Source organism: Theropithecus gelada, chromosome 6 (genome assembly GCF_003255815.1).
Source record: "Theropithecus gelada isolate Dixy chromosome 6, Tgel_1.0, whole genome shotgun sequence".
NCBI lineage: Eukaryota > Metazoa > Chordata > Mammalia > Primates > Cercopithecidae > Theropithecus > Theropithecus gelada.
In genome coordinates this window covers 66493813-66516040 of record NC_037673.1, presented here as the reverse complement: position 1 = coordinate 66516040, position 22228 = coordinate 66493813, and the positions used below count along the sequence as shown (strand labels likewise).

General features: G+C 44.6%; 1 protein-coding gene and 1 pseudogene across 3 annotated transcripts in view; both read left to right on the top strand.

Annotated features, from left to right (window-relative positions):
- CCDC125 (coiled-coil domain containing 125) overlaps positions 1-22228 on the top strand; it is a 53138-nt gene that overhangs the window by 15351 nt on the left and 15559 nt on the right. For 2 of the 3 annotated variants that reach the window (XM_025388201.1, XM_025388202.1), the window contains 6 exons: positions 3827-3885; positions 6663-6749; positions 9840-9917; positions 10968-11053; positions 14250-14332; positions 18671-18786. In XM_025388201.1, coding sequence (XP_025243986.1) covers positions 3827-3885; positions 6663-6749; positions 9840-9917; positions 10968-11053; positions 14250-14332; positions 18671-18786 — 509 coding nt within the window. Of the gene's footprint in view, positions 1-838; positions 842-3826; positions 3886-6662; positions 6750-9839; positions 9918-10967; positions 11054-14249; positions 14333-18670; positions 18787-22228 lie in introns of all 3 variants that reach the window. The other variant, XM_025388200.1, reaches the window with a different exon arrangement.
- Positions 3930-4492, top strand: LOC112626274 (annotated as a pseudogene).

Here is a 22228-nt window from a genome sequence, read left to right as displayed (position 1 = left end):
ATAACCAAGAAGAAATTATACCTTACCTTATGGAAATAATAAAATTTAACATCATATTGTGATATAATGTTACAACTCCAAAATGATCAGGAATCTGTGGATAAGCTCATGCCTGTACCATGGCACCAGCTGTTATCTGGCTAAATCTTTTGTAATCAATGTTGCAAAACTTCCTCTTCTGAAACTTCCCCACAAAGTTGAACAAACACAAATTAGAACAACATAAGAGTGATTTAAGAAACATGGTTTCAGATTTACAAAAATACGTGGTAGCTCAGGGTTCATCCCCATCCTTCAAAATCCCTCTTGAAATTAGAATGGGATTATTTTTTTATTTTTCTTCCAATTCCTTATTGTGTATAGAGAATGGATACTGTTTTGCAAGCAAAATGTTGAAAACTGAGCATGATGCTAAGATGCCTTTATAAAAACATGCAGAGGCCAGGTATGGTAGCTCACGCCAGCAATCCCAACACTTTGGGAGGCCGGGGTGGGTGGATCACGAGGTCAGGAGTTTGAGACCAGCCTGGCCAAGATGGTGAAACCCCGTCTCTACTAAAAATACAAAAAAATTAGCTGAGCGTGGTGGCAGGAGCCTGTAATCCCAGCTACTTGGGAGGCTGAGGCAGGAGAATCACTTGAACCTGGGAGGCGGGGGTTGCATTGAGCCAAGATCACACCACTGCACTCTAGCCTGGGCGAAAGAGCAAGACTCCATCTCAAACAAACAAACAAACAAACAAAAAACGTGAAGAAACACTGGGGTATAAATAAGATTTAAATAGTAATAGTATGAGTTCCCATTTTGTTGGGTTATGAACTTTTCTTTTTATCAAAGTTGGTCCTATCACTAATAGATAATTTCCCAAATACCACAAATTTAATGGCTTAAAACAACACAAATTTATTATTTTACAGTTCTGCAGGTCAGAAGTGCCAAACAGGCTATGTGTGGTAGCTGATGCCTATAATCCCAGCATTTTGGGAGGCTGAGGTGGGAGAATTGCTTGAGGCCAGGAGCTCGAGACCAGCCTGGTCAACACAGAAAGACCTCAACTCCACAGAAAAAATGTTTAAAAATTAGCCAGGTGTAGTAGTGTGCACCTGTAGTCCCAGCTACCTGAGAAGCTGATGCAGGAGCACTGCAGCCTAAGCAATAAAGCAAGACCCTCTCTCTGTGGAAAAAAAAGTCCCAAATAAATTTCACTGGGCTAAAGCCAGGGTGTTGGCAGGGTGTGTTCCTTCTGGAGATTCGGTGGGGAGACTCTACTCCCTTGCCTTTTCTAGCTCCAGAGGCTACTGCATTCCTTGGCTCATGGCCCCCTCCCCATCTTCAAAGTCAATAATGGCTGAGTCGTTCTCACATCATATCACTCTGACATTGACCTTCTCATCTCCCGCTTTCATTTATAAGGACTCTTATGAGTACACTGGACCCACCTGGATAATCCGGAGTACTCTCCCATCTCAAAATCCTTAATCTCATCACATCTGCAAATTCCTTTTGCCATGTGTTCACAGCTTCTGGGAATTGGCATGTGGACATAATATTCTGCCTACCACAAGTATTAATAGAACAGAACTTGTCACTGCCAACCCAGAGTCATTCTGTCCCTCCTTGGAAGCCTGTATCATCCATCACAGTACAAACATGATTTAGGTTTTGCCTTAGATACTGTCATGTTAATGAAATTTCACAATAGCAAAGAAAGTTGTTTTGAGAAATATTTTTTCAAAGTAAACATTCTTCTCAAAAAAATTTTTTTTACTTCCTATACTCTCTTGCTTATAATTTACCACTTTAATTTTTTTTTTTTTTTTTTTTTTTTACTGCCATTGAGGCAGAAAGGAAAATGAAGCTCTTAGGAAGCTCAGTTTAACTTCTCAATTGATCACATTAAGGAGGAAATAATTGAAGTTACGGGACTCTTCTAGTCATTCTTTTTGGAAAGAAATAAAATCTAGGTTTTTTTTTTTTTTTTTTTTGAGACGGAGTTTTTTTCTTTTTGCCCAGGCTGGAGTGCAATGGTGCGATCTCAGTGCACTGCAACCTCTGACTCCCAGGTTCAAGCGATTCTCATGCCTCAGCTTCCTGAGTAGCTGGGATTAGAGGCGCCTGCCACCATTCCCGGCTAATTTTTGTATTTGTTAGTAGAGATGGGGTTTCGCCATGTAGGCCAGGCTGGTCTCGAACTCCTGACCTCAGATGATCCACCCTTCTCAGCCTCCCAAAGTGCTAGGATTACAGGTGTGAGCCACCGCACCCGGCCTTTTGTTTTGTTTTGTTTTGTTTTTGAGACAGAATCTTGCTCTGTTGCCTAGGTTGGAGTACAGTGGCGCAATCACGGCACACTGTACCCCCCCTCTCCCGGGTTCAAGCAGGATTCTCCTGCTTCAGCCTCCCAAATAGCTGGGACTACAGGTGTGCACCACCATGCCTGACTAACTTTGTATTTTTAGTAGAGACAGGGTTTCACCACATAGACAGGCTAGTCTTGAAGTCCTGACCTCAGGTGATCTGCCTGCCTCAGCCTCCCAAAGTGCTGGGATTACAGGTGTGAGCCACCGTGCCCAGCCTTCAGGTTATTATTTTTATTATTTTTATTTTTTTGAGAAAAAAAATAAAAATTTTTTTTCTCTTGTCGCTCAGGTGGAGTCTAATGGTGAGATCTCGGCTCACTGCAGCCTCTGCCTCCCGGATTCAAGCAATTCTTCTGCCTTGCTCTCTTGAGTAGCTGGGACTACAGGCAGGCACCACCACGCCCAGCTAATTTTTATATTTTTAATAGAGATGGGGTTTCACCATATTGGCCAGGCTGGTCTTGAACTCCTTACCTCAAGTGATCCACCCGCCTCAGCCTCCCAAAGTGCTGGGATTATAGGCGTGAGCCACTGCGCCCAGCCAAAGTTATTTCTTATATATTTATACCACTACATCATTCAAGCTTAAGCCTAAACAACAAAATCTATTTATTTTACTCACCAATATTCATGTTTTTCTATATTTTTATTTGAATGTAGTAATTAACCAACTCATTAACATCTGTTTTATTTGAGAGTCCTGTTTTGTTTTTTTAGATGGTCTTGCTCTGTTGCTCAAGCTGGAGGATAGTGTACAGTCATAGCTCACTGCAGCCTCGAACTCCTGGACTCAAGTGATCCTCCCACCTCAGTTTCCCACGTAGCTGGGACTACCAGCACATCACCATGTCTAGCTAATTTTTTATTTTACATTTCGTAGAGACGGAGGTCTTGTTGCCTAGGCTTGTTTCTAACTCCTGGCCTCAAGCAATCCTTAGGATCTATGTAAAAATTTTTTGTATTCCAAAGTACAGTATGTGTCTTTTCATTTGTGAAATGCTTTACACTCATATTTTTACCATAGTATGGTCTGTTAAAAAATTTTTTTTGAAACAGAGTCACTGTGTTGCCCAGGCTGGAATACAGTGTCACAGTCTCCGCTCACTGCAACCTCCGCCTCCTGGGTTCAAGCGATTCTCCTGTCTCAGCCTCTCAAGTAGCTGGGACTACAGGCAGGCACCAGCATGCCAAGCTAATTTTTGTATTTTTAGTACAGACGGGGTTTCACTATGTTGACCAAGCTGGCCTTGAACTCATGACATCAAGTGATCTGCCCGCCTAGGCCTCCCAAATTGCTGAGATTTCAGGCGTGAGCCACCGCACCTGGTGGTCTATTATAATTTTCTTCTCTTTGCAATTTAGGGGATGCCTGTATTGGGTAATTTGTAAACAAATGTCCTATGTTTAATTAGTTAAAAAATTCAAAATTTTCCCCCTAATAGATTCTTTTCTCCCCCGCAAATAGATTCGAATTCAGAATTGTCAAATGAAGAATTAAGGCAATGTCTTCATGAAACTTTAGAGGTAGGTACTACAAAAATTCTCGGTTTAATTGGGTCCCAGCAGTGGCTGCAGTGCTCTCGTCTTCTGCGGCTCTGTGTGCCCTCTCCTTTTCGCTTCCGGAAACATGGCCTCTGGTGTGGCTGTCTCTGATAGTGTCATCAAGGTGTTCAACGACATGAAGGTGTGTAAGTCTTCAATGCCAGAGGAAGTGAAGAAGCGTAAGAAGGCGGTGCTCTTCGGCCTGAGTGAGGACAAGAAGAACATCATCCTGGAGGAGGGCAAGGAGATCCTGGTGGGCGATGTGGGCCAGACTGTCGACGACCCTTATGCCACCTTTGTCAAGATGCTGCCAGATAAGGATGGATTGCCGCTACGCCCTCTGTGACGCAACCTATGGGACCAAGGAGAGCAAGAAGGAGGACCTGCTGTTTATCTTCTGGGCCCCTGAGCCTGTGCCCCTTAAGAGCAAAATGATCAATACCAGCTCCAAGGACGCCATCAACAAGAAGCTGACAGGGATCAAGCAAGAATTACAAGCAAAATACTATGAGGAGGTCAAGGACCACTGCACCCTGGCAGAGAAGCTGGGGGCAGTGTGGTCATCTGCCTGGAAGGCAAGCCTTTGTGAGCCCTTTCTGACCCCCTGCCTGGAGCATCTGGCAGCCCCACACCTGTCCTCGGGGGTTGCAGGCTGCCCCCTTCCTGCCAGATAGGAGGGGCTGGGGGCATCCCAGCAGGGGAAGGGCAGTCCCTTCACCCCAGTTGCCAAACAGACCCCCCACTGCCTGGATTTTCCTTCTCCCTGCATCCCTGATGGTTCTGGCCTTCCCAAACTGCTTTTGAGCTTCTGATTCCTCTTGGGTTGAAGCAGACCAAGTTCCCCCCAGGCACCCCAGTTGTTGGGGGGGCCTGTATTTTTTTTAACAACACCCCCACTCCCCACCTGTTCCTCCCACTTCCCTTGCTGCCCACTCGTAACCTCAATAATGACTCTGTGCTTGTCTGTTTAGTTCTGTGTATAAATGGAATGTTGTGGAGATGACCCCTCCCTGTGCTGGCTGGTTCCTCTCCCTTTTCCCCTGCTCACTGCTACTCATGCAAGCAGGACCAGTAAGAGACTTTTGATTAAAAAAAAAAAAAATTCTCAAGTGAATGAAGTCCATTGATAGATACTTTGTTTAAATGGTACTAAATCTGTGGGGAAGGCAAATTTTGGCTTTCCAGATATTCTTGCTGAAGCACACTCGAGAGCTCATCCTTTTCAACTGGCCTCCTCTGTTTCTTATCCACCTCATCTCTTAAAGAAGCTACTTATGTAAACATGCCCACCAGTTCTCCTTTCCACCCCACTTCTCTCATCTCCTCCTTCAGAAAGTAAGATCACTTCCTTCCACCTGCTTTCCCTGTATGTGTGACTTCAAACAATCTGACTTAATTTCACCTCATTAAAGTCAGAAGCCCAGAGTCTCCAGCGGCCTGAGGAGCCCACTGCCTTGGTGGGAATTGCAGTTTCTGCGAGGGGTGCCTGTCCTTTGGGAAATAGGAAGCCCACCTTAGTGTGTGTTTGGGACTCTTCCTGTGAAAGCTACTGTATTCGGCTGCCGAGACAAAGTACCACAAACCGGTGGCTTAAAACAACAGAAATCTATTTGCTGTCAGTTCTGGAGGCTGAAGTTTGAAACCAAAGTTTCAGCAGGCCGTTCTCCCTCTGAAGGCTTTAGAGGAGAGTCCTTTGCCTCTTTCTAGCTTCTGATGCTTGGTGCAGTCGTTGGTGTTCCTTGGCTGGTAGCTGCAGAAATTCAACCTCTGCCTGTCACATGGCCTTCTCCCTGTGAATCTGGGTCCAAATTTCCCTCAATTTATAAGGACACTAGTCATTGGATTGGGGCCGGCAGCTGCCTCCTTACCTTGAGTCGCTACATAAGGAACTGCAACCTCAGTATGTAAACAACATGAAAGCCAACTGGGGCTGGGGGCAGTGTCTCACGCCTGTAATCCCAGCACTTTGGGAGGCCAAGGCCAGTGGATCATTTGAGGTCAGGAGTTCGAGACCAGCCTGGCCAATATAGTGAAACCCCTGTCTCTACTAAAAATACAAAAATTATCCAGGCAGTAGTGGTGCATGCCTGCAATCCCAGCTACTCGGGAGGCTGAGGCAGGAGAATCACTTGAGCCTGGGAGGTGGAGGTTGCAGTGAGTCGAGATCATGCCACTGCACTCCAGCCTGGGCAACCGAGTGAGACTCTGTCTCAAAAACCTCCCTGGTTCAAGCAATTCTCATGCCTGAGCCTCTGGAGTAGCTGGGTTTACAGGTGTGAGCTACTATGCCCAGCTGTTTTTTTTTTAAATTGAGACAGAGTCTCGCTCTGTCACCCAGACTGGAGTGCAGTGACTCAGTCTTGGCTCACTGCAACCTCCGCCTCCTGGGTTCAAGCGATTCTCCTGTCTGAGCCTCCAGAGTAGCTGGGATTACAGGCGTGCGCCACCATGCCCGGCAAATTTTTTGTATGTTTAGTAGAGATGGGGTTTCACCATGTTAGCCAGGCTGGCCGTGAACTCCTGACCTCAGGTGATCCACCCACCTTGGCCTCCCAAAATGCAGGGATTACAGGTGTGAGCCACCTCACCTGGCCGAGGCTTTCAATTTTAGTATGTCTGGTTCACTCACTAAGTCTAGAAGAATTTTCAGCCTCATTTGTAAGTGCTTTGAGCCAAGGGTAAATGTAGACTAGCCAAACTGATAATTTTAGGTTTGTATATCTTGCAGATAGGAAGACTAATTTTCTTTCTGTCCTCAGGAGGTAGAAATTTTAAAAACTGAACTTGAGGCATCTCAAAGACAACTCAGAGGTAAAGAGGAAGCATTGAAAATTCTTCAAAGCATGGTAAGAAGTTGTTTTTAAACTTTCACCACTTACACATTCCAATAATAATGTTGATATGGTTTTAAGTTTTAAAACCAAAACAGAAGGACTTAATATAGTTGAAGGTTTTTTTAGGTATGTATATTTTTAAGAACTTTATAATTTATATATCATGAAATTCACATGTAAATATACACTACAATTCATTTTTACTAGATATAAGATATAAGAGTTGTACCACCATCACTATAATCTAATTTTAGAATATTTCCAACACCAAAAAAGGGACTTGGTGCCCATCAGCAGTCATTCCTCATTCCCACCCCTATCCCCAGTAATCTACTTTCTGTTTGTACATTTGCCTTTTCTATTTAATATAAATAGAATCATAAGATATGTGACTGGATTCTTTTGCACTGGGATTCTTTTAGTTAGCATGTTTTAGAGGTTCATACGTGTTGTAGCATGTATCAGTACTTTCTTCCTTTTTATTGCCAAGTAATACTCCATTGTGTAGATGCACCATGTTTTGCTTATGCATTCACCAGTTGATGGACATTTGGGTGGTGTATTGGTCCATTTTCATGCTGCTGATAAAGACATACCCAAGACTGGGGGGAAAAAAGGTTTAATTGGACTTACAGTTCCGCATGGCTGTGAAGGCCTCAGAATCGTGACGGGAGGTGAAAGGCACTTCCTACGTGGCAGTGGCAAAAGAAAATGAGGAAGATGCAAAAGTGGAAACCCCTGATAAAACCATCAGGTCTCGTGAAACTTATTTACTACCATCAGAACAGTATGGGGGAAACCACCCCCATGATCCAAATTATCTCCCACTGGGTCCTTCCCACAACACGTGGGAATTATGGGAGTACAATTCAAGATGAGATTTGGGTAAGGACACAGAGCCAAACCATATAATTCTGCTCTGGCCCCTCCAAGTCTCATGTCCTCACATTTCAAAACCAATGATGCCTTCCCAACAGTCCCCCAAAGTCTTAAATCATTTCAGCATTAACCCAAAAGTCCACAGTCCAAAGTCTCATCTGAGACAAGGCAAGTCCCTTCTGCCTATGAGCTGGTAAAATCAAAAGCAAGCTATTTACTTCCTAGATACAATGGGGATGTAGGTATATAGCCATTCCAAATGGGAGAAATTGGCCAAAACAAAGGGGTTACAGGGCCCATGCAAGTCCAAAATCCAGTGAGGCAGTCAAATTTTAAAGCTCCAAAATGATCTCCTTTGACTCTAGGCCTCACATCCAGGTCACATTGATTCAACAGGTGGGTTCCCATGGCCTTGGGCAGCTCCACCCCTGTGGCTTAGCAGGGTACAGCCTCCCTCCTGGCTGCTTTCACGGGCTGGCATTGAGTGTCTGTGGCTTTTCCAGGTGCACTGTGTAAGCCATGGGTGGATCTACCATTCTGGGGTCTGCAGGACGGTGGCCCTCTTCTCATAGCTCCACTAGGCGGTGCTGCAGTAGGGCCTCGGTGTGGGGGCTCCAACCCCACATTTCCCTTCTGCAGTACCCTAGCAGAGGTTCTCCACGAGAGCCCCATCCCTGCAGGAAACTTCTGCCTGGACATCTAGGCATTTCCATACATCTTCTGAAATCTAGTGGAGGTTCCCAAGCCCCGATTCTTTACTTCTGTGTACCCACAGGTTCAACATCACGTGGAAGCTGCCAAGGCTTGTGGCTTGCACCCCCTATATTCACAGACCGCGCTGTACCTTGGCTGCTTTCAGCCACTGCTGGAGTGGCTGGGACGCCGGGCACCAAGTCCTTAGACTGCACACAGCACGGGGACCCTGGGCCCTGCCCATGAAATCATTTTTTCCTCCAAGACTTCTGGCTCTGTGATGGGAGAGGCTGCTGCAAAGGTCTCTGACATGCCCTGGAGACATTTTCCCCATTATCTTGGGGATTAACATTTGGCTCCTTATTACTTATGCAAATATTTGCAGCTAGCTTAAATTTATCCTTAGAAAATGGGATTTTCTTTTCTATTGCATTGTCAGGCTGCAAATTTTCCAAACTTTTATGCTCTGCTTCCCTTTTAAAATGTAATACCTTTAACAGTACCCAAGCCACCTCTTGAATGCTTTGCTGCTTAGAAATTTCTTCCACCAGATACTCTAAATCATCTCTCTGAAGTTCCACAAATCTCTAGGGCAGGGGCAAAATGCCACAGATCTCTTTGCTAAAACATAACAAGAGTCACCTTTGCTCCAGTTCTCAACGAGTTCCTCATCTCCATCTGAGACCACCTCAGCCTGGATTTCATTGTCCATATCATTATCAGTGTTTTTGTCAAAGACACTCAACAAGTATCTAGAAAGTTCCAATCTTTCCCACATTTTCCTGTCTTCTTCTGAGCCCTCCAAACTGTCCCAATCTCTGCCTGTTACCCAGTTCCAAAGTAGCTTCCACGTTTTTGGGTATCTTTTCAGCAATGCCCCACTCTACTGGTGCCAAATTACTGTATTAGTCCATTTTTATGCTCCTGATAAAGACGTACCCAAGACTGGGAAGAAAAAGAGGTTTAATTGGACTTACAGTTCCACATGGCTGGGGAGGCCTCAGAATCATGGCGGGAGGCGAAAGGCACTTCATACTTGGCAGCAGCAAGAGAAAATGAGAGAGATGCAAAAGCGGAACCCCTGAGGAAATCATCAGATCTGATGAGACTTATTCACTACCACGAGAACAGTATGGGTAAAACTGCCCCCTTGATTCAAATTATCTCCCACTGGGTCCCTCCCACAGTATGTGGGAATTATTGGAGTACAATTCAAGATGAGATTTGAGTGGGGACACAGAGCCAAACCATATCAGGTGGTTTCCACTTTTTGACTGATGAATAGTACTATTCTGAACACTTTCTTTGTGTGGAGAATTCATTCATTCATTCCCACATTCATTGGAAAAGAGCCAAACCAAGATCTCCCGACTTTTGAACTATCAGACTCTCCATAAAAGGTGGTCACTGTGAAATTCTTATCTCAATCATCTTAATTTTCCATTGCCTTAAAATAAAATAGAACTTCATCATGTACAGAGGAGTAATTACAAATTTAATGTATACTGATGCTAGTTTTATTTTTCTTAGGCAATACTTGGCAAAGCCACAAGTCATACGCAGGCAGTGCTTCAAAAAACTATGGAACAAAACAGATCCTTGAAGAAGGTATTTGGTGCTTTTAGTGTAGACTTGTTGAATTCAATAAACTTTAAATATAATTTCCCTAAACTCACCATACTAATGGATCTGTCATTTGTGCATACCCTCTGCTAGGTGTGCTTCAGTTCTGATGGTCTTCCCTTTTGGAGTTTGCAATCTAAAACAGATTGTCATGTGCACAATGAATTCAGGTTATTTTTATTTCCCTATGTTAAGGTAGTAGGAGGCCTGCCAAATAGGTACTTCTCATTTTTCTTCTTCTGTTTTTTTTTTTTTTTTTTTGAGATGGAGTCTCACTCTGTCGCCCAGGCTGGAGTGCAGTGGTGCGATCTCTACTCGCTGCAAGCTCTGCCTCCCAGGTTCATGCCATTCTCTTGCCTCAGCCTCTGGAGTAGCTGGGAATACAGGCGCCCGCCACCACACCCAGCTAATTTTTTGTGTTTTTAGTAGAGACGGGATTTCACCACATTAGCCGGAATGGTCTCAATCTCCTGACCTCGTGATCCGCCCGCCTGGGCCTCCCAAAGTGCTGGATTACAGGCGTGAGCCACCACGCCCGGCCCATTTTTCTTCTTAAAAAAAATTTTTTTTTTTAATCCTTATCCTTGCCTGGCAGAACATACGTCTTTCTGACCATCTCATCTTCACTATAAAGATAGTTAGAAATCATCCTAGATGGTCATGTCTCCTGTGCTTGGTGTGTTCTCCTTTGATGGGGCCATTGAGCTAAGATTTCCAGAAGTGGATTTTGCTTGAGGTCTCTACATGCAGCGGAGGTGGGCACTGAGAAATCTAGGTGTAGCAGTCCAGCAAATTTTGAAGCCAAACAATTTGAAATTTTTTCTATATTAAGTGAGTTTTGGCAGAGTTGTTTTGAGTGCTAAAGAGGCATGTTATGTGTTTACTAATGTCAGAGATACTTTTTGAGCAATACTTAATTTTTCTCTTTAAACCATTTCTGAGAACTGATTATATGATTTACTTCCGCTATTCACAATGTCCTGAAATGATTTATTTGTAGTAATTTGCCATGAAGGTACTATTTTCTTTCCATAGGAAATAAATGCGTTGCAGTGGGAAATAGAATTTGATCATAATAGATTTAAAAATATAGAGGAATCTTGGATTCAAAAATATGACAGGTTTGTATATTACTCCATTATTTTTCTTTGACAACCTTTAAAATGTATGTAATTCAAAAGTAATTTATGCTTTCTTCTTTGAGCCAAGTGCAAAAGATTATAAAATTTTTATTGCTTATCCACTAACTAGTCGCATATTTTTCTGTTAGAGTTAATTTTCCTTCAAGAAAAAAAAAAAAACAGCATAGGCTGGGTGTAGTGGCTCACACATGTAATCCCAGCACTTTGGGAATCTGAGGCAGGAGGATCACTTGAGTCCAGGAGTTTGAGACCAGCCTGGGCAACATGTTGAAACCCTATCTCGACAAAAATACAAAAAGTAGCTGGGTGTGGTGGCTTGCACCTGTAGCCCCAACTACATGGAAAGCTGAGGTGTGAAGATCACTTGGGCCTGGGAGTTGGAGGCTGCAATGAGCCATGATCGCGCCACTGCACTTCAGCCTGGATGACAGAGTGAGTCCGTGTCTCAAAAATAAAACAAAACCAAAAACCAAAAACCAAAATAGTATAAACTCTATCTTAAAATACAGTGTAAGAATTATTTTAGAATTGGGCCGGGCGCGGTGGCTCAAGCCTGTAATCCCAGCACTTTGGGAGGCCGAGACGGGCGGATCACGAGGTCAGGAGATCGAGACCATCCTGGCTAACACGGTGAAACCCCGTCTCTATTAAGAAATACAAAAAAAACTAGCCGGGCGAGGTGGCGGGCGCCTGTAGTCCCAGCTACTCGGGAGGCTGAGGCCGGAGAATGGCGTGAACCCGGGAGGCGGAGCTTGCAGTGAGCTGAGATCCGGCCACTGCACTCCAGCCTGGGCGACAGAGCGAGACTCCGTCTCAAAAAAAAAAAAAAAAAAAAAAAAAAAGAATTATTTTAGAATTGGAACTATTTGTTGTTTTCAAAAAAAATCTTTTGAGGGGCTGGGCATGATGGCTCACACTTGTAATTTCAGCACTTAGGGAGAATGAGGTGGGAGGACTGCTTTGGTTCAGGAGTTCAAAACTAGCCTAGATGACACAGTAAGATCCTCATCTTGTTAAAAAAAAAAAAAAAAAGATGAAAAATAAGATGGTTAAGATAGTAAATTTTTATGTTCTGACAATCAGCTCCAAAGAGAGAAAAAATTTCTTTGGAACAACTCTTTTATTTGTATGAGTTTATTTAATAACTTTAAATTATACACTTACTCTAAAGTCAGTCATTTCAGTTGGGCGTCTTGGCTCACAACTGTAATCCTATCGTGGCCCCAATCCCTGTTGGACTGAACAAAGGGGGACGAATGTGGGAATAAAAATAAAGACAAAAGAGTATATTTGGAAGAAGGGGTCAGGGGGCTCCTTGCTCTAGTGAACAAGGGCCCTGAGCTTTTAGCGCTATTCATATTTATTGAGTAAAGGAGATAGGGAGGAGGTGGTTGTCAGTCAGCTGCTTGACTCGGTGCAGGCTTGCACAACTGCATTCTTTGAACAGTAGTCTCCAGATGTTCCAGTAGATAACCTCAAGGAACATGGCACCAGAGAGTGACTGCCCTCAGCAAACCTTCTGGTGACAATTGCAGTGTAAGTTTGCCCACATCCTGCATTCATGATGAACAGTTTGCTGTTTGATCATATAGCCTAGTTGTCACGATCCTCCGGCTTTTGGCTCTCTATATAATCCCAGCACTTTGGGAGGCTGAGGCAGGCGGATTACTGGAGGCCAGGAGTTCTAGACCAACCTGGCCAATGTGGTGAAACCCTGTCTCTACCAAAAATACAAAAATTAGCTAGGCATGGTGGCACGCACCTGTAATCCCAGCTACTCAGGAGACTGAGGCAGGAGAATCGCTTGAACCCAGGAGGTAGAGGCTACAGGGACCTGAGACTGGGCCACTGCACTCTAGCCTGGGTGACAGAGCGAGACCTTGTATCAAAAAAAAAAAAAGACTGAATAATATTCCATGTTAGGTATGTATGCCATTTTGTTTATCCATTCATTCCTGATGGACACTTGAGTAAACTCTACCTTTTGGCTATTTTGCATGATGCTGTTGTGAACATTGGTGTACCCTATGTATCTATGTATCTTTTTTTCTCATGAAATACTTTGTTGTTGTTGTTGTTGTTTTTTAGAGCAGATTCACAGCAAAATTGAGCAGAAGGTACAGGGATCTCCCATGTACACAGCCTCCCCCACTAACAACATCCCCCACCAGAATGGTACATTTTTTATAACCAATGTTGATACATCATTATTACCCGAAGTCCATAGTTTACATGAAGACCTATGTATATACGTTTCTGAAGGTGACCTAAGCATATAGTTGATACTCAAATGGTTATTAAGTAAAGAGAATGAGTATGCAAAATGGATGGCTTAGAAATACTTCTGGTTCTGATTATGTCTCAACTAAGAAGGGTTAAGAGTATGTTTAGGCTGGGTGCGGTGGCTCACGCCTGTAATCCCAGCACTTTGGGAGGCCGAGGCAGGCAGATCACTTGAAGTCAGGAGTTAGAGATCAGCCCGGCCAACGTGGTGAAACCACTTTTCTACTAAAATATGAAAATTAGCCAGGTGTGGCAGGTGCCTGTAATCCTAGTTACTCAGGAGGCTGAGGCAGGAGAATCACTTGAACCTGGGAGGCGGAGGTTGCAGTGAGCCGAAATCACACGACTGCACTCCAGCCTAGGTAAAAGAGCGAGACTCTGTCTCAAAAAGAAAAAAAGGAGTATGTTTAAAATCTTGGCTCGGCATTATGGCTCACAACTGTAATCCCAGCCCTTCGGGAGGCTGAGGCGGGCTGATCACTTGAAGTCAGGAGTTTGAGACCAGCCTGGCCAACATGGTGAAACCCCGTCTCTACTAAAAATACAAAAATTAGCTGAGTGTGGTGGCAGACACCTATAATCCCATCTATTTGGGAGGCTGAGGCAGGAGAATCACTTGAACCCAAGAGGTGGAGGTTGCAGTGAGCTGAGATTGCGCCACTGCACTCCAGCCTGGATGACACGAGTGAGACTCCATCTCAAAAAAAAAAAAAAAAATCTTACCACATTCCTTTAAATTGTTTTTATTTTTGTGATACATGTAAATTCCAGACTATTTTGAAGTAGGAAAAACTATATTTAGATTTTTGTGTTCCAATTATGGCAATAAAAATATTCTCACTCAGCAAGGAAGTTTTAATGTTTTAGTTATTTGAAGGCTACTTTTTTCCAGGCTAAACTGTGAAAATGCAGTCCTCAAAGAGAATTTGAAAGTGAAAACAGAAGAAATTAAAATGCTAAAGTCTGACAATGCAGGTAATGATGATTTTTGTATTAAGAGCACATGTATCAATAAAGATAACATGCTAGTATTTTGAAATAATATACATTAAGTATAATGGAATAAATGTATCATTTAGGTTTTTTAAATTTAAGAACATTTATCAAGGTGAAATTCACACAACATAAAACTATTTAAAAGTGAACAATTCCTGGCTGGGCGCAGTAGCTCACACTTGTAATCCCGGCACTTTGGGAGGCCAAAGCGGGCAGATCATCTGAGGTCAGGAGTTCAAGACCAGCCTGGCCAACATGATGAAACTCAATGTCTACCAAAAATACAAAAATTAGCCAGGCATGGTGGTGCACACCTGTAGTCCCAACTAGTCATTAGGCTGAGGCAGGCAAATCGTTTTTACTCTGGAGGTGGAGGTTGCAGTGACCCAAGATTGTGCCTCTGCACTCCAGCCTGGACAACAGAGTCAGACTCCATCTATTAAAAAAAAAAAAAAAAAAGTGAACAATTCTTGCCAGGAGCAGTGACTCATGCCTGTAATCCCAGAACTTTGTGAGGCCAAGGCAGGAGGATACCTTGAGCTTAGGAATTTGAGACCAGCCTGGGCAACATAGCAAAACCTTGTTTCTTTTTTTTTTTTTTGAGACAGAGTCTCACTCTGTCGCCCAGGCTGGAGTGCAGTGGCGCAATCATGGCTCACTGCAACCTCCGCCTCCCAGGTTCGCGCCATTCCCCTGCCTCAGCTTCCCAAGTAGCTGGGACTACAGGCGCCCACCACCATGCCTGGCTAATTTTTTATATTTTTAGCAGAGATGGGGTTTCACCAGGTTAGACAGGATGGTCTCGATCTCCTGACCTCGTGATCCGCCCACCTCAGCCTCCCAAAGTGTTGGAATTACAGGCATGAGCCACCGCGCCCGGCCTGCAAAATCTTGTTTCTATTAAACAAACAGGCCGGGCGTCGTGGCTCACACCTGTAATCCCAGTACTTTGGGAGGCTGAGGTGGGCGGATCACGAGGTCAGGAGATCGAGACCATCCTAGCTAACACAGTGAAACCCCATCTCTGCTAAAAATATAAAAAATTAGGCGGGCATGGTGGCGGGCACCTGTAGTCCCAGCTGCTCGGGGGGCTGAGGCAGGAGAATTGCTGGAACCCGGGAGGCGGAGCTTGCAGTGAGCTGAGATTGTGCCACTGCACTCCAGCCTGGGTGACAGAGCGAGACTCCGTCTCAAAAAAAACAAACAAAAAAACAAACAAACAAAAAAAACCGAACAAATAACAACAGGAAAACCAAAATTAGCCAGATGTGGTGGCACTGGCCTGTAGTCCCAGCTACTTGGGAGGCTGAAGTGGGAGGATTGCTGGAGCCCAGGAGGTTGAGGCTGCAGTGAGCAGTGATTGTGCCACTGCACTGCAGCTTGGGTGACAGAGCGAAACTCTGTCTTGAGAAAATAAATCAGCAATTCAGTGGCATTCACAAAGTTGCCTAACCACCACCTCTGTCTAGTTCCAGACAGTTCCAGTACTCCAAAGTAAAATCTCATACCCATTAAGCAATTTCTCACCATTTTCACCTTTTTATTTAGTTTTCACTTGAAGCAAAATGATAGAGCACCTGATATTTGAAGAACCTAAGTAGAAATGATATATATATATATGTGTGTGTGTATAATTTGTATGTTACATATCTCTTATATAATGGTCTACCTTATGATGAAAGTGATGCAAGGATACTAAGATAGTTGATGTTACCTTTTTTTTTTTTTTTTTTTTTTGAGATGGAGTCTCACTCTGTCGCCAGGCTGGAGTGCAGTGGCTCAATCTTGGCTCACTGTAACCTCCGCCTCCTGGGTTCAAGCAATTCTTCTGACTCAGCCTCCTGAATAGCTGGGATTACAGGTGCACGCCACCATGCCCAGCTAATTTTTGTATTTTTAGTAGAGATGGGGGTTTCACCATTTTGGCCAGGACGGTCTCAATCTCCTGACCTCGTGATCTGCCTGCCTCGGCCTCCCAAAGTGCTGGGATTACAGGCGTGAGCCACCGCACCTAGCCTTTTATTTTTTGAGACGGAATCTCACTCTGTTGCCCAGGCTGGAGTGCAGTGGTGCCATCTCAGCTTACTGCAACCTCCACCTCCCAGTTCAAGCGATCCTCCTGCCTCAGCCTCCCGAGTAGCTGGGACTACAGGTGCCCACCACCATGCCTGGCTAATTTTTGTATATTTAGTAGAGGCAGGGTTTCACCATGTTGGCCAGGCTGGTCTCAAACTCCTGACCTCAAATGATCCACCCACCTTGGCCTCCCAAAGTGCTGGGATTACAGGCGTGAGTCACTGTGTCTGACATGATGTTAACTTTTTACATTTTTATTTATTTATTTGTTTATTTATTTATTTATTTTCACACAGGGTCTTGCTCTGCTGCCCAGTTTGGAGCACAGTAACACAATCTCAGTTCACTGCAACCTCCACTTTCTGGGCTCAAGAGATCCTCCCACCTCAGCCTCCCAAGTTGCTGGCACTACAGGCGTGTTCCACCACGTCCAGCTAATTAAAAAGTATATTATTATTATTATTATTTTGAGACAGAATCTCACTCTGTCACCCAGACTGGAGTGCAGTGGCACAATCTCAGCTCACTATGACTTCCGCCTCCCAGGTTCAAGTGATTCTCCTGCCTCCACTTCCTGAGTAGCTGGGATTGCAGACACCCACCACCATGCCCAGATTATATATATATGTGTGTATATATATATATATATTTTTTTTTTTAGATGGAGTCTCGCTCTTGTCACCCAGGCTGGAGTGCAGTGGTGCAATCTCACCTCACTGCAACCTCCTCCCGGGTTCAAGTGATTCTTCCACCTTGGCCTCCCACGTAGCTGGGATTATAGGCACCTGCCATCATGCCCAGCTAATATTTTTGTCTTTTTGTAGAGACGGGGTTTCACCATGTTGACCAGGCTGGTCTTGAACTCCTGACCTCAGGTGATCCGCCTGCCTCGGCCTCCCAAAGTGCAACATTAAAAAAAAAATTTTGTAGAGATGGGGGTGCCTCACTTTGTGAGGGCTCAACTCCTGGGCTCAAGCAATCCTCCCACCTTTGCCTCCAAAAGTGCTGGGATCACAGATGTGAGCCCCTGCACCCAGCCCTAAAAACTTAGAGAAGAGGCTAGTTCTTTCTTCTTAGCAGAAATTAAAGAGGTGGCTTGAAGAGGACAAAACACAAGCCAGGCACTGTTGCTCATGCCTGTAATGCCAGTGCTATGGGAGGCCAAGGGGAGAGGATTGCTTGAGGCCAGGAGTCCTAGACCAACTTGGGCAACATAACAAGACTTCTCCTCTACAAAAAATAAACAAAAATTAGCCAGGCATGGTAGCATGCACCTGGCTTTTTTTTGAGAGGGAGTCTTGCTCTGTCGCCCAGGCTGGAGTGCAGTGGTGCAATCTCGCCTCACTGCAACTTCCTGGCTGCTTGGGAGTTGAAGGTGAGAGGATCCCTGGAGCCCAGGAGTTTGAAGTTGCAGTGAGCTATGATTGGACCACTGCACTCCAGCCTGGGTGACAGAGCAAGATCCTGTCTCTTAAACAAAGAAAAGAAAGGAAAAAAAGAAGAAAAGGACAAAAAAAGCTCTAAATTAGGTCCTGGGGCTGAGAGCAGCACTTTACGCTGTGTCTTAGCTAAGTTGTATAAATGCCTCCAGCTGAAATCTGCACACACAGCTGGTGCTTCGCAGCACCAGGGACTCCAGCTGATAAGGATGCCTCCTGTGTTAGATAAGTTCAGGACAGAAGCTGCTCACAATCACAAGTCCTCCCCTTCTGTCCTAACACTCCACCCTGCAGTGACGGGGAAAAGACTCTGTTTTCTGCTCCCCAGTAGACAGCAGGACCCCTCTTGTTCTAAATGTTTGCTTTGAGATCTTCTTGTGAAAACTCCTAAAACAAAAACCTGATAGAGCTTGGATAGCTGGTATGTCTGACAAGAATACAATATATGAGATCTCACCATCCAGTTTTCTCACTAACCATAAAGTCTCTGAATAATTTGCTTTTACACATTCCCTTTTGGAAAATCCTTCAAAGTTTCCAAGAGGAAATAGGAATCCGACTTCAGTTGCAAAGTTAAGATGCTTTTCCATACATGGAAATGACATCATCTCATCTAGTATTACATATATATATGATCTTACACGATACTCACTATTCTATCAGATAGGTTTTCTGAATGGAGCCAGATCTTGTGGGTAGTGTATTGCTTGTACGAAATGAGTATGTGATGTTGGGGTAACTAGATTGGATAAGGCTGGAGTTAGGCTTCATAATGAATATTTTCTCATATGGCCCTTCCTAGTTTTGAATCAACAGTATTTGGAGGCCCTTGCCATGCTTGACATCAAACAGCAGAAGATGGCTCAGGAAAACATGTGCTGTGATAAAAGTGGCTTTGCAGAGGCTTCAGGTCTTGAGGTAGGTAAGCATGTGGAAAAGCTGAACAGAAGGGACATTTTCTACTTTCCTTTTCTTTGCCCCATTGCCTTTGTGTACACGTTCTAGGATAGCACATACTTAGCAATTTGAGGATGAGAGTGAGAGAGGCCCCTGGGTTTGCCCAGGTCGGCTCTTCCAGTCTTGCTGGTTCCATGCCCTTCATACAAGACATTCTTGGACATGAGGGCATGTGCTGGCCACTTCTGCCCCATTTGTTTCTTATCTTTACGGTTCTAGCAGAAGCTGTGTTGGTAATGTCTCACAGCTGGGTCGGGGCTTACCATTTGAGTGCTTTCGTACACACTGTTGTATCTGATCTTCATCGGAGTCTTGTGAGGGCTGCAAAGCAGGTGTTATCCCCATTTTAGAGAAGAGGAAACTAAGGTTCAAATTAGTTCGGTTACTTTCCTGAGGTGGCAAGGTCAATCTGTGGTAAAGCCAGGTTCAGAACAAAAATCTGCTGGTGCAATGCCAATGGCTGGCAATGTGGGAGTTTGGCTAATGAGGTCAGAAGGGGCCTGGGACTCATACAAAAATAATGGAGCAGTAGAGTGAGAGGGGGCAGCCATGCACTTATTGTAGAACTTAGGAAAAATTGGTAATAATAATAGCAAATACCTGCAAAGTCCTGAACAAGTTTAGATGATGTTCTAAGTGCTTTACATACGTTGATATATTTAGTCCACACAACTACCCCATAAAGTGGGTACTGTTATAATCCCCACTTCACAAATGAGGTAACAGAGGCATTGAGGGGTTAAGTAATTTGCCTGGTGTCACACAGCTAGTGTGTCGTGAGGCTGGGATTTGCAGCCTGTAGACTGAGCTTACAGTCTGCGCTTTTGAGCACCCTGTTCTGCTGCCATGGGTGGAAAACTAGTGTAATAGCAAAAAGAAAAAAAAAATACAAAAAACAGCTTAAAGAAAGTTTAGGGACAGGGTGTTTTATGATACTCTTGAGTAGACTGTGGGCCAGCCTTACCTCCAGCCAGGCAGGAACAAGGGCCCTGACCCAGCTGATGAGGGAGCACTGAGGTAAGAAGTAGCACTGGGAGTCAGGGGTCCTGGCCGAAACCTGTCATGATTTATATTGGCCCTTCCCAGGTCTTGGTTGCTTCTGGCAACTTAGGCATGGGCGGTTATCAGGAGTAGGAAAATGAAAAGGGAAAAGACCTTTCTGCCACAGATCCACCATTTGTACATTCAGCTCAACTGAAAGCTCACCCCGTGCCTCACGGTTATCGCTGATGTGAGAAAGAATGTTCCGAAATGGCCTTTACACTAAGGGAGGCAGTGGAATTTTACTCTCTGAAAAGCCTCTAAAATAGGATTATATTTTATGTCAGCTCATCCATGTGAAATGTACAGCAACAGGAAGATGCTTAGATAACAATTTTATAGTAAATTCCACACAAAACTTTAATTTTTTTTTTTTTTTTTGGTTTGGTTTTGTTTTTGAGACAGGGCCTCACTCTGTAGCTCAGGCTAGAGTACAGTGGCACAATCATGGCTCTCTGCAGCTTAGACCTCCTGGGCTCAAGTGATCCTCTGACCTCAGCCTCCTAAATAGCTGGGACTATGGGTGCACACCACTATCATACCCAGCTAATTTTTTTTCTTTTTTTTTGTGGAGACAAGGTCTCATGTTGCCCAGGCTGGTCTCGAACTCCTGGGCTCAAGCTATCTGCCTGCCTCTGCTTCCCAAAGTGCTGGGATTACAGATGTGAGCCACCACACCTAGCCCATATGAAACTTTAAAATATATGGGCCGGGCGCGGTGGCTCATGTCTGTAATCCCAGCACTTTGGGAGGCAGAGGCAGGCAGATCACCTGAGGTCAGGAGTTTGAGACCAGCCTGACCAACACGGAGAAACCCCGTCTTCACTAAAAATACAAAATTAGCCTGGCGTGGTGGCGCATGCCTTTAATCCCAGCTACTTGGGAGGCTGAGGCAGGAGAATTGCTTGAACCTGGGAGACTGAGGTTGGGGTGAGCCGTGATCACGCCATTGCACTCCAGCCTGGGCAACAAGAGCAAAACTCCCTCTCAAAAAAATAAATAAATAAGTAAATAAATATGGCACAGGCTGGCTGCAGTGGCTCATACCTATAATCCCAGCATTTTGGGAGGCTGAGGCAGGTGGATCATTTGAGGTCAGGGATTCGAGACCAGCCTGACCACCATGGTGAAACCCCATCTCTACTAAAAATACAAAAAAAAAAAAAAAATTAGCTGGGTATGTTGGCACATGCCTATAATCTCAGCTTGAACTTGGGAGGCAGAAGGTGCAGGGAGCTGAGATTGCACCACTGCACTCCAGCCTAGGTGACAGAGCGAGATTCCGTCTCAAAAATAAATAAATAAGAATAAAATAAAATATATGGTGCACTATGTTGTATGATGCCCCTGTGAAATTGGTACATACTGGAATATGTTGGGAAAGTATTTGTGGTTAGCTTTCTGTTTGAGACGGAGTCTTGCTCTGTTGCCCAGGCTGGAGTACAATGGTACAATCTCAGCTCACTGCAACCTCCACCTCCCGGGTTCAAGCGATTCTCCTGCCTCAGCCTCCCAAGTAGCTGGGATTACAGGCACCCACCACCATGCCCAGCTAATTTTTATATTTTTTAGTAGAGGTGGGGTTTCACCATGTTGATCAGGCTGGTCTCGAACTCCTGAACTCAGGTGATACATCCGCCTCAGCCTCCCAAAGTGCAGGGATTACAGGCATGAGCCACCATGCCTGGCCCACTTGTGGTTAGCTTTTAAAGTGGAGTTTTAAAAAGTAAAATTATTATACTACTTTTCTTCAAACTACAGTGGTCAACCAAGTGTCAACCAAAAATAATCAAAGGGATCAGAATCTATTATTTATTTATTTTTGTGACAGAGTTTCACTCTTGTTGCCCGGGATGGAGTGCAATGCACGGTTTCAGCTCACTGCAACCTCTGCTTCCTGAGTTCAAGCGATTCTCCTGCCTCAGCCTCCCAAGTAGCTGGGATTACAGGCATGAGCCACCACGCCTGGCTAATTTTTGTATTTTCAGTAGATATGGGGTTTCACCATGTTGGTCAGGCTGGTGTCGAACTCCTGACCTCAGGTCATCCACCTGCCTTGGCTTGCCAAAGTGCTGGGATTACAGGCATGAGCCACCACGTGTGGCCAGAATCTAGTTTAAAGAGTTTATTCAAGCACAAAAGTTGAGGATGGATCACCCAGGGAGGCACAGATTCCAAAGAAGTCAGTGTTTTAGGCCGGGCGTGGTGGCTCACGCCTGTAATCCCAGCACTTTGGGAGGCCAAGGTAGGCAGATCACAAGATTGGGAGATCGAGACCATCCTGGCTAACAAGGTGAAACCACGTCTCTACTAAAAAAATTCGCCGGGCATGGTGGCAGGCGCCTGTAGTCCCAGCTACTCG